A 12,574-nucleotide genomic window follows, 5' to 3' on the forward strand; every position below is an offset into this window, starting at 1 on the left:
ATTATTAATAATGCTTTTTTCTGCATATAAGTAATAACTACCCCAGATCATCCAAGCTGAATACCTGAAGTTTCAAGACAGTTTCACAATATCAGCTTAACCATGTAAATGACTTCATTCAATTATCTTTTATTCAGCACACATTATGATTTAGGAATCATGTTAGTGAATGAGATACAATAGTGGAATAAGGCAGTGTTCCGGATCCCAAAAGTTTACAGTCTAGTACAGATAGAGATACAGATACAGATGAGAAGCAGCTATAATACAGTAAAAGTACAGAGTTTTCTAGTAGGATACTACACTTTTTGGTATGTTTGGTACCTATGTTTGATTAGCTCACAATACCCACCAACTCCTTGTCCACCATCCCTCTACAACACACACACACACACACACACACACAAACTTTCTTTGGTAACTGTCACCCGTCCCTGCAATTAACAAAGGTGAGACTCTGGCAGTTATGTCCCTATTACATGCTTCTCAATCCCCTTACCATTGAACCAGGGATAGAACTCTAATCCAAGCTAGGTCATTCAGGTTCTCTGCAATTTGAAATAAGACTGAAGGACAGTAACCTGGTTTGTGTACATGGCTAAAACTGTATAACACATATACTTTGGAGCTTTAGGTGAGCTAGAAAAAACTGGGTAAAACAGCCATGTAGACTAGGCTGGATAGTCTTAATGGTATTCCAGTTTCTAGTTCTAGTCTTTTCCTGAAGTCCAGCCCATTCTTGGCCTTGGTTTTCATGAAACATCCTCATATCCTTCCAGTAAATTCTTCTTCCTTGCTTAAATTATTTCAAAGTGGTTTATATTACTTGCAGCCAAAGAATCTTGCCTAATACTCAGTAATGTCTGGCTTATAAATGTACATGAGTTTCTTCCTCCACTCTCCCTCCTTGCTCCCCTCTACATGGACAGTTAACAAACGGGTTCAGAGATAGAATATAGAAATCTGTCTTCCTTCCTTTTCTCCCTCTCAAATCTTCATCTGTTACTTTTGCAAGTCTTAGGTCACCAAACCATCTTCATTCCTCAAATGTTTGAGTATCACCATCTTCACTTCCCAAAGCAGCTCAAATTCAACAGATACTTAGAGTGAACGCCATCCTCTCTCTTTTGCTCCTCTAACATGCCTTCCCTAGGTCATCTAAGCTGAAAATCCTGGAGTAACTTTTATTTTCATTTTTAACACACTTTTAATATTAGAATAATTCTAGATTCATAGAGAAGATAAAGTTCCCGTATACTCCTCACCAGTTTGCCCTGATGTTAACACCTTACATTAATGGCACATTTTTCAAAAGCAAGAAACCAATATTGGTGCATTAAAATTAACTAAATCTCCAGACTTTATTTAGATTTCACTGATTTTTCCACTAATGTTCTTTTTTCTGTTTCAGGATCCAAACCAGGGTATTATATCACATTTAGTAACTATAGAATCCTACCTCTTCCAATCACCACATCCAATTAGTTATCAAAAGCTATCACCCTACACAACTCTTTCTCTTCATTCCTACCATCATCATCCTATGTACTAGGCATCTCGCTAGGTCTTGGTGACATTCTTGAAGACATTTTTAAAGATCTCATGGTCTGGTGGTGAACAAACATGTAAACAAATATAGGTCATTTACATTATTAATTGATTTTTCAAAAAGGCCTTCAATGTTGTTTATCAAATAAAAGAGACATTCCTTTGTGAAGGATATAATAAGCGCTCTCCATAGGCAGGACCACACTGGACGATTCAGAGCCCTGCTTTCTCACTGCACCCCTGCTATTTTCTCTACCCACCCTGTTCTACCTTCTCTCTACTTCATCGACTAAAACCCTAAATACCCTTCAATGCCCAGAATCAGTAATAATGCACGGATGAAACAAACCTTCCCTGATCCCTCAAGACACAGATGACTTTTCTTATAAGAATTGGGTTCAGTCCAGGAAAGTAGTAAAAACATGTATTATGTTGGTGGACTCACATTTGTTTTCATCAGATATAGTTCTTGTTGACAAAAAGTAAAATTACATGAAGACTTAAGTGATACTCTCTTCACCTTGGCTTTGGTTCTGTTTGTAACACACACCAATTTAATGTATAAATTTTAAAGTGATACGAAAAGCAGTTTTTAAAAAAAAAATTCCTTACAAATAAAAAAAAAAAAGACATTACCTGTGCTCACAGCAATGCTTACACTTTTTCTCATGTGCAAGCCAGGGGAAGACTGTGCTTCCATGGAAACCAGATCCATTTGTCTTGCAGCTTGCACTGTGTCTTCAACAGAGGTTGTCTTAGGGGAACAGGGCTGCAGAGACTGCGCTTCCAATAAACGCTGAATCTGTATTAATTAAAAACATATTTTATTTTATTTTATTTTAAAGATTTTATTTATTTATTCATGATAGTCACAGAGAGAGAGAGACAGAGAGGCAGAGACACAGAGGGAGAAGCAGGCTCCATGCAGAGAGCCCGACGTGGGACTCGATCCCGGGTCTCCAGGATCGCGCCCCGGGGCCAAAGGCAGGCACCAAACCGCTGCGCCACCCAGGGATCCCTAAAAACATATTTTAAACTGGTAGTGAAGTAATCAACCAAATTGTTAGTGGAGTTTAAAAATGAATTACTAAGTGCCCCAGTTATAAATAACTGACTTTTAACTCTATCTTCTCATAATTCAGTTAGATCATACCATAAAATTATTCAATGCAGAAATCACTATCCTTCATTATTAAGAAGCACTTAAGTAGGTGAAGTGTAAGTTTTATCTTTTTTTAAAGTAAACTCTATGCCAAACGTGGGGATTGAATGTAGAACTCTGAGATCAAGAGTTGCATGTTCTACTGACTGAGCCAGCCAGGTAAGTGCCCCATGGCCAAGTATAAATTTAAAAGTGAAAACATAAAGGTATTTAAACTGGCATTCATAAATTGACACTTGTGTTAAAGAAAAAAGTCTGAATATTAACACTTCAAATCAGTATTTCATTCCTATTCCACTTATAAGTCAAAAGTAAGATAAGAATTATATTCTAACTCCTTACCAAATTGTGAACATTTTTTATATAAGGTTCTTCTTATAAAGGTTAATCAGAATAGCCCATGTTTGGCCATGCTAAAACTGGAATTATTAACAATAGTAGCAACACTTACTTACTGAGTGCTTCCTGTTTATCACAATCCACCCCATGAAGAATGTACTACTATTAAACACACTTTACAGATAAGAAAACTTGAGAAATTATAAATGAAGTTATTTGGCCAAGTCATGTAACTAACAAGTAACAAAGCTGAGGTTCAAACACCAAACAGTTCCCTGTTCCTTTTAAAACTAAAATATAACTTACATACCATAAAATTCATCCCTTTAAAGTATACAAGTCAGTGTTTTTTAGCAAAGCCACCAAAGTTTGTAACCATCACCACCATCTAATTCTAGGACATTTTCAACAATCCCCCGAAAAAACCTTACCCATTAGTGGGGACTCACTATTGCCCACACCCATCCCCTGGCAACCACAAATCTACTTTCTGTCTCCACAGATTTGCCTATTCCAGACATTTTACATAAATGAAACCACACAGTATGTGGCCTTGTATCTTGCTTCTTTCACTTAAGCATAACATTTTCAAAGTTCATCCGTGTTGTTGTATCTATCAGTACTTTATAGTTGAATAATATCCCATTGTGTGGATGTTGTATTGTTTTTACCCATTCATCAGTTGATGGACACTGGACTGTTTTCATTTTTGGCTATTATAGATAATGTTGGTATGAACATTTGTGTATAGGTTTTTTTTTTTTAAGATTTTATTTATTTATGCATGAGAGACATATACAGGCAGAAGGAGAAGCAGGCAGAGGGAGAAGCAGGCTCCATGCAGGGAGCCTGATGTGGAACTCGATCCCCGGTCTCCAGGATCCTACCCTGGACTGAAGGCGGCACTAAACCACTGAGCCACCGGGGGCTGCCCTATGTATAGGTTTTTATGTGAGCATATTTTTTTCTTTTTCTTGTATATACACTTAGGACTGGAAGAGCCTCCCTTTTTAAACACTATACTATGATTTTCTATTTCCCTATAAATTATATTATTGTGTTCAATTTGTCTCATTAATTTCATCAAACTAATTTTATTAATATACAAAAATGTAAATTATCAATAAATTATTAAGATCAGTAGAAATATAACCTGCATTAATACAAAGTAGCATATATAGAGTGGTTTATGTGGATTTTTGTGTCATGAGGACATAAGTTTTTTTGTTTTTTTTTTAGGACATAAGTTTAAATCCTACTCTGCTACCTTTGGTTGTATATCAAGGTTTAGTACACTACACAGACTTTTCATTTGAGGCCGACAAATCAAAGACAAAGGTAGTTATGTTGTAGATTAGGATATGTACAAGGCAGAGAAGAGAAGGTTTGCTTTCCAGTCCCAGCTCTACTCCTAACTAGCAATGTGTCATTGGGTAAATTATTTTCTCTGTCTAATCGTCTTTTTACTTATCTGTGAAACAACAGGAACTAGAATTCAGTTTCCAAGGTTCCTTCCAGTTTTGATATTCTACAATTTTACTCCATAAAATGTAATTACTGAAGAATTGCCAGTTATTTTTAAGAAACCATATTAAAACCAAGAATTTAAAAGAACTAAAAAAGTGGGGATCCCTGGGTGGCTCAGTGTTTTAGCACCTGCCTTTGGCCCAGGGCGTGATCCTGGAGCCCCGGAATCGAGTCCCACGTCGGGCTCCCGGCATGGAGCCTGCTTCTCCCTCCTCCTGTGTCTCTGCCTCTCTCTCTCTATCATAAATAAATAAATCTTAAAAAAAAAGAACTAAAAAAGCTCACAAACCTGTGCCTGAAGCAGTCTCAGCTGTCTGTCTTGTTCTGTGAGGAACCTATAAGCATCTGGAGACAGTCCCATCATTCCATTATCTGATCCAGTCTTGGGTGTGTGCATGCATACTGCACAAGGTGATGGGTTACAGGAGTGCACATGTGAAGGTAGTCTTGCCACAGGTGATGGTTCTACAATGCTGTGGGGAGAACAAGTACTCGTGTTTCCCTGAGGTCTCAAGGCTATAGGACTACTTGAAGAACAGAATGCATTAGGGTACAGTGCTGGACATCCACCTGGGTGAAATAATGAATGCTTGTGAAGGGCTTCAGACTGGAGGTCTTGAACAGACCCTCCTGTATTCATTCCTTGCCAAGAATTTATTGGACTATACTGCACGTAGCCATGATGCTGACAACCACAAACATTTGCAGGACAGTAAGACGGTGGTGATGGAGTAGGTATCTGAAGTTCCATTGGTCTTCCTGAATTATGGGATGAAAAAACAAAATTGTGTGGTTGAGACCATGAGGCAAGAGAAGACTGCTTGGAATTCAACGCGGAGGATCTTACAGGATATTCTTCTTTGTGTACATCTGTATCAAGAGACGGCCTATTAATGGAAGATGGCTTAACACTGTTCCTGATGTGGGAGTTCCCGTTCTTACAGGTAGATGGCTGCCTTACTCTGCCATGTTTCAAAGGAACAGTGCTCTGGGTTAATTGATTTGGTTGCCCTCTCAAGGAAAGCTCTCCAGCTTTGGCTTCTAGGCTGCATTTGTCATCATAAAGCTGGGGTTGCAATGGCTCCAAGTGTTCAGAGTGGTTAATCAACAAAGGATTTTCACTATTCATCATTTCCAATGGCTTAGGCAGAGGATTAGATTCTATGAAATTGCCATCCAACACAAGCGAAAGTTCAGGAACTGATGGTTGGATCTTAGGAACCTATAAATGGGAAAGAAATGAAAGGAAAAGTATTTTTTAGGATGTTGCACTTTCTTCAAACTAATATTTTCCAAATTATATCCAATTACTTATTAAAAAGTGTTTATTCTTTAGACAGTTGACATATATTTTCTGGGCACCTTCTACGTGCTAGCAGTAGGAATACAGTTGTGAGTAAAATAAACAAGGTCCTTGCCCTTACAAACTTACTTAACAATGGAACTCCTTTTATCGGAACACTGATTAACGTTGCTTATATAACATAGCACAATATGGGAAACTGTTTTAAAATAGACTTTTTAAAAATAAATAAATAAATAAAATAAAATAAAATAGACTTTTTTAACCCTCTCTCTGCAAAAAACTTATCACTGGCAGAATGCTCCAACAGATCTTGTAACAAATAATGTTGCTGCATTTTAAGTAACAAAAGACCTGATAAGTATTTTAATAATTCTTATACTAAGTGAAAGTATTCACTGTTATTCTTTTTACTGATAGTGACTAGGAGTTGGAAGAGAACAGAAAAAAGTAAACTAAATATTCACTATGGTGAATTTGGTTACAATTTGTTATTCATTTTTAAAAATCTTAAAAAAAAAAAAAAAAAAATCTTTCCCATTCCTTTTTATTCTAATAAGTAATTGGTCCAATTAAGGCACAACAGTTCCACAATAAACTACTGGTTGCCTGCAGTCAAAAAATTATGACAAAGATTACTGCAATCTCCAAAATCAAGTTTGTTTTCTCAGATTTGGTGATAAGAATCAATGTGAAGTTCTAGTGATAGTATAGAATGTTGAGTCTATATGGGTTAATAGCACCATGTTCTGAAACCAAATTTTCTGAACTACTATTTTTACTGAATTCCAAACCTCCTAAATCCCAGCTTTACTACTTACTAGTTGTTTAATACTGGGTAGGCAACTTAACCAATCTGTGCCTCAGTTTTCTCTGGAAGTATAATTACATATACTTACTAGAATATGTACAGACATATATATATATTATTACATATATAACACAATAATTACATGTACCTGTGAGAAATAACTATATCTGTATATACAGATAATAGCCACACAGATGTATAGCTAGACAGATCTTCGAATAAAACTTAAATAAGCTTCAGGTAATATTATTGAATAACATGAAAAGATTTTAAGTTTTTTTTTTTTTAAGATTTAATTTATTTATTTATTCATGAGAGACACAGAGAGAGGCAGAGACATAGGTAGAGGGAGAAGAAGCAGGCTCTGCAGGAAGCCCGATGTGGGACTACACTTTAGGTCCCAGGGATCACAACCTGAGTCAAATGCAGACGCTCAACCACTGAGCCACCCAGGTGTCCCAGGTTTTAGGTTTATAAACACATAGGTGGGTTCTTCACAAGATCAATAATACCTTCTGACTCACAGGATGAGGACTAGGAATTGGTCTTGGAGAAAAATCTTCATCTTCAACACCAGAGTCATGATCATTTATTGGCATTTTTCCTGGAGATAACTTTTGGGAAGACCTAAAGAATAGAGGGGAGTAAAGAAAAGTCTTCAGTAATCTGTTTATTTTTTTTTAAGATTTTATTTATTTATTCATGAGAATACACAGAAAGGAGAGAGAGAGACAGGCAGAGGGAGAAGCAGGCTCCATGCAGGGAGCCCGACATGGGACTTGATCCCGGGTGGTCTCCAGGATCAAGCCCCAGGCTGAAGGTGGCGCCAAACCGCTGAGCCACCCGGGCTGCTCTATTTGTTTATTTGTTCTTTTTTTTGAAACTGAATAAAGTCCTTTTTTTTTTTTTTAAAGATTTTATTTATTTATTCACAGAGACACACACAGAGAGAGAGAGAGGCAGAGACACAGGCAGAGGGAGAAGCAGGCTCCATGCAGGGAGCCTGACGCGGGACTCAATCCCAGGTCTCCAGGATCACACCCCAGGCTGCAGGCGGCGCTAAACTGCTGCGCCATGGGGGCTACCCTGAATAAAGTCCTTTAATAATCCCCAGTAGCATCTGGATCATTTAATTTAGTATCTGACAACCATAGATTATTTTGTTTTTCAGGCTAGTGTTAGTGGCCTAGAAAAGCTGGTCCAGTCAGATTCATGCATAATAAAATACCTCCCTTTGCCTGATCATGGGAAGTTTAACTCAGTTTTCCTTAGAGTTGCGAAATACCAATAGTTACCAAGCTATTTTCTAATTAACCACTTTGAGGAATGTAGTTATAAATACCACAAAGTGCTCGCCAAAAAAAATTTATAAACTGGTGATAAAGCTGTACACTCATTGCATTAAACACTGTGTTAAAAAAAAGGGAACTCAATAAGAAACTTACATTTTCCTGTACACTTACATCTCTGATGGGACATTAACTGAGGTCCCACCTCCTACCGAGTCAGTTGTAGTCATTGCATCACAGGGGCTTACCCCAACGGAACACAACAAACCTTGAGTGCTGGTACTGAGTTTCAAAAGGCAAATTTAGAGTTTAAGATTAAAATCTGGAAGACTATACACATCAGGTTTTTTTGCATCCTAGTAAAGTTTCAAGAGGATGAGTTCAGGAAAGAGAAAAGCCAGAAGGAAATTAAGAGTTAAGACAATGATGGACTCCCTCAGAAAGGGTCCTATATCCTGGCAGGGAGCACAACAGAAATGCCCAGGTAGACGTGAAGGTCGGACAGCAGGGGAGAACTTTGCCCTAAAAACGGGTGGGCTGAGAAGCAAACACTCAGGTCCTTCAGTGCTGAGGTGCTTCAATGAAACAATCAGAATGTCTGCATGGTGCGTGTAAGCAGCAGGGTCTACAAAGTTCTCCCCTAGCACCCAAGAGTAACATGGAGAATATTATGATACCTACTGTGCCTCAGTACAGCATGGACATGACAGAGATCCAAGGACCTGACTAGAGTAAGGAAATCATAGTGGAGGCCTGCACAAACCTACTGCCAAAGACCAGATGTAAATGAAAATACCAGACAGAGCAGATGGCAACTTAGCTGCATGATAATCATGTCATCCCACATCATTACTCTTGGCACAGCATTAATTCCTCCAAATTACATATAACTTCACAGAAAAGTGGATAAAGAGACCTTGAATTGACTGAAATTTGGTTTCTATAACCAATTGGACAGTCAAATTAGAAATTAAATTCAATTACTTTTAAAAAGAAAAAAAAGTTACATTTTTTGAACCTGAGTTTGTGGTAAAGAATTAGTATATTTTTTTTTTATTTTTTTTTTTTTTATTTATGATAGTCACAGAGAGAGAGAGAGAGGCAGAGACACAGGCGGAGGGAGAAGCAGGCTCCATGCACCGGGAGCCTGATGTGGGATTCGATCCCGGGTCTCCAGGATCGCGCCCTGGGCCAAAGGCAGGCGCCAAACCGCTGCGCCACCCAGGGATCCCGAATTAGTATATTTTTTAAAAGATTTTATTTATTACTTGAGAGAGAGAGGAAGGGAGCACAAGTAGGGGGGAGGAGCAGAGGAAGAGGGAGAAGCAGACTCCCTGCTGCACAGGGAACCCGACTCGGAGCTCGATCCCTAGGACCCCGGGATCATGACTTGAAGGCAGATGCTTAACTGACTGACACACCCAGGTGCCCCAAGAATTAATATTTGCTACATACCTACTTATGATAACACACATATCAACACCCACATAAAATTTCTGACAATGAGCAATAAAATTCATTTCTGAGCTTTTGTAGTACCAAAAGCAAAAAGAAAAAACTTTATGTTGTATAGTTATAAGATCAGTTCTTTAGGTAAGACAAACATTTTACTAAAATCTAAAAGTGACTGTTACTAAAGTTTGATCAGAGTTGAAAATTGGCAGTTTTCAAAAATAACGCTAAAGCAATTATGTGTCTCCTTAATCTGGCTTTTTAAATATTCAATGAAATCTTGAATAAAGACTTAAAAAGTCACGAAAGGTATTCCTGAAAAAGCTGTAAGAATATAGTTTTCCAGTAACCTAATGTATTTCAAGGATAACTTAAAACGCCCAAAGATGGAGACAGTATAACTCAGGTATTTCTCTAATCTTCTCAGAACCTGTGGCTATGTTTATTGTAAAAGGGAGTTTGCAGATGTGATTAAGTTAAAGATCTTGAGATGCGGAGATTATCCTAGATTATCCAGGCAGGCTCAATGTAATCACAAGGGCCCTTATGAAATGGAGGCAAAGGGTCAGAGTCAGAGAAGGAGATGTGAAGACAGAAGCAGAAGTCAGAAGCTAGCTTTGAAGAGAGAGTGAGGGGCCACCAGAAAAGGAATGCACATGGCCTCTAAAAGCTAGAAAAGGGAATAAAATGGATTCTCTACTAAAGCTTCCAGAAGGAATGCAGCCCTATCATCACTTTGATTTTAGCCTCAAAGACCATTTCAGACTTCTGACCTCCAAAACTGAAAGGCAATAAATTTGTATTATTTTTAAGTCAACAAGTTTGTGGTAATTTTTTAGAGCAGCAACAAGAAACTACTTCTGATTCAGTCATAATTCCCACTTTACAGATGGAAGAATAATGTTCAGAACTAGGATTTGAATGTTGTGACCTGTATAAATAGTTGGTATAGTTGGCATTTGTTTTATTTTAAAATTGTACCATAAGTTCCATCTATACAATCAAGTGTTATGGACAGATGAATGAATGCTATGAAAAAAGTCAAGCCATTTTCTCAATAATGGCAATAATCTACAATTAACCTATACCTTCTGTTTCCCATGAAAGATATTAAACAAGCAGTATTAAAGGGGTCCAAAGACAGGTTAAGGTTATAGTCAAAAAGTTGCGAAAAGGACAAATTAACTACTAGGGTAAGTCAAAATAACAATAGTTTTAGGAGGAGACGCCGGCTGCACTGCGGGCGTGGGTGAGAGCCAGAAGCCCATTGGAGTTTGGGCAGAGCGTTGTCTTTGGAGGATTCTTCAGTCACAATGTCAACTGGCACAGATGTTTCTCTTTCTTCATATGATGAAGATTAGGGATCTAAACTTATCTGAAAAGCTAGAGAGGCACCCTTTGTTCCCATTGGAATGGCGGGGTTTGCAGCAATCGTCGCATATGGATTATATAAATTAAAGAGCAGGGGAAATACTAAAATGTCTGTTCACCTAATCCACATGCGTGTGGCAGCCCAAGGCTTTGTTGTGGGAGCAATGACTCTTGGTATGGGCTATTCCATGTATAAGGAATTCTGGGCAAAGCCTAAACCTTAGAAGAAGAGAAGCTGTCTTGGTTTTTTGGTGGTGCTTGCTTTTTAGTTAGGCATCTCAGGGATCCCTGGGTGGCGCAGCCGTTTGGCGCCTGCCTTTGGCCCAGGGCGCGGTCCTGGAGACCCGGGATCGAATCCCATGTCGGGCTCCCGGTGCATGGAGCCTGCTTCTCCCTCTGCCTATGTCTCTGCCTCTCTCTGACTATCATAAATAAATAAATAAATAAAATTAAAAAAAAAAATAGTTAGGCATCTCATAGTGAGTTTTTATGTTTATGTTGAAAATAAATCATTTGAATGGGTCAGACAGTAATATGGTAATTTAAATATTGGCTTTTTTTCTTGCAGGTTTGATTTGCCTGGTAACCAAATTACTTGTGACCAATTAACTAGCTAGGTCATTCACGGGAGTCAAATTAGCACAAAAGAAACATGTCACTTTTTAATGTAGTGATAAAATATGCTCCTTCTTAAACTCTTCTGTTAAAATTAGTTGTAAAGAGGACAGTTTGCCAATTCTGAAGTACTCCCAATTGCTGCAGAATATCACATGCTTTTGATGTTATATAGGAATCCTATTTAACTTTTTTCTGCCTGTTTTGCAGACTGAGTACTTCAGTTTTTAGGGCTCTTAATCCTTTCAGAACAGTGCAAAGAATATAAGCTTCCCCACAACTGAAAATATGTGTATTTAAACCAAACCCAAAAAGCCGATAACAGCTGCTTAGAAGTAGTATTTATTTCAGAATCATACTTGTAAACATGAGAATAACTTAACTGTGGATCCCAGTTTAGCTTTTTTTGTAATTGGAGAGTTATATTTATGCTGCTGTTGTATTCGAATTTTTAAATGTCATCTTGAAATAGAAATGTGTATTTTAAGTACTAATGTAAAGGTAAATGAAAAATACTTTTTAAATGTTAAAAAACAATAGTTTTATTGTTGTTTTATTGTCAGGACACCTGACTAGCTCAGTAGAGGATATGACTCTTGATCTCAGGGTTCTGAGTTTGATCCTCAAATTTGGGGGCAGAGTTTACTATGAAAACAATACTTTCAGACCTATAGCATCAAAGAACAAACCAGGATTCCAAAATAACTTTCAAATGAGGATACCAAATATTTGGCAAATTACTAACTTAAATTAATGGACCTCTCCAATCATATGGAGAACAATCAACACCTCATCACTGGAATATAAATTCCATGAGGGAAGAAAACTGTCTTCCACTGTTTTTATTTTATTTTATTTTTATTTTTTATTTATTTATTTTTTTAATTTTTATTTATTTATGATAGTCACAGAGAGACAGAGAGAGAGGCAGAGACATAGGCAGAGGGAGAAGCAGGCTCCATGCACCGGGAGCCCGACATGGGATTCGATCCCGGGTCTCCAGGATCGCGCCCTGGGCCAAAGGCAGGCGCCAAACGGCTGCGCCACCCAGGGATCCCCTATTTTATTTTTTTAAAGATTTTTATTTATTCATGAGAGACACAGAAAGAGAGGCAGAGACACAGCCAGAGGGAAAAGCAGGCTCCCCACGGGGAGCC

At 38.0% G+C, this 12,574-nt stretch overlaps 1 protein-coding gene and 1 pseudogene across 3 annotated transcripts in view; one reads left to right on the forward strand and one right to left on the reverse strand.

The window, feature by feature from the left end:
- Positions 1 to 12,574, reverse strand: part of STIL (STIL centriolar assembly protein) — a 64,922-nt gene that overhangs the window by 29,549 nt on the left and 22,799 nt on the right. For 2 of the 3 annotated variants that reach the window (XM_041739203.1, XM_041739202.1), the window contains exons 11-13: positions 7,203 to 7,317; positions 4,866 to 5,798; positions 2,185 to 2,350 (exon numbers count right to left, since the gene is read on the reverse strand). In XM_041739203.1, the coding sequence (XP_041595137.1) occupies positions 2,185 to 2,350; positions 4,866 to 5,798; positions 7,203 to 7,317 (1,214 nt within the window). The remainder of the gene's footprint in view (positions 1 to 2,184; positions 2,351 to 4,865; positions 5,799 to 7,202; positions 7,318 to 12,574) is intronic. The other variant, XM_041739204.1, reaches the window with a different exon arrangement.
- On the forward strand, positions 10,745 to 11,932 carry LOC121481662 (annotated as a pseudogene).

The sequence above is a fragment of the Vulpes lagopus genome, chromosome 23 (assembly GCF_018345385.1).
Source record: "Vulpes lagopus strain Blue_001 chromosome 23, ASM1834538v1, whole genome shotgun sequence".
In the NCBI taxonomy this organism is placed as follows: domain Eukaryota; kingdom Metazoa; phylum Chordata; class Mammalia; order Carnivora; family Canidae; genus Vulpes; species Vulpes lagopus.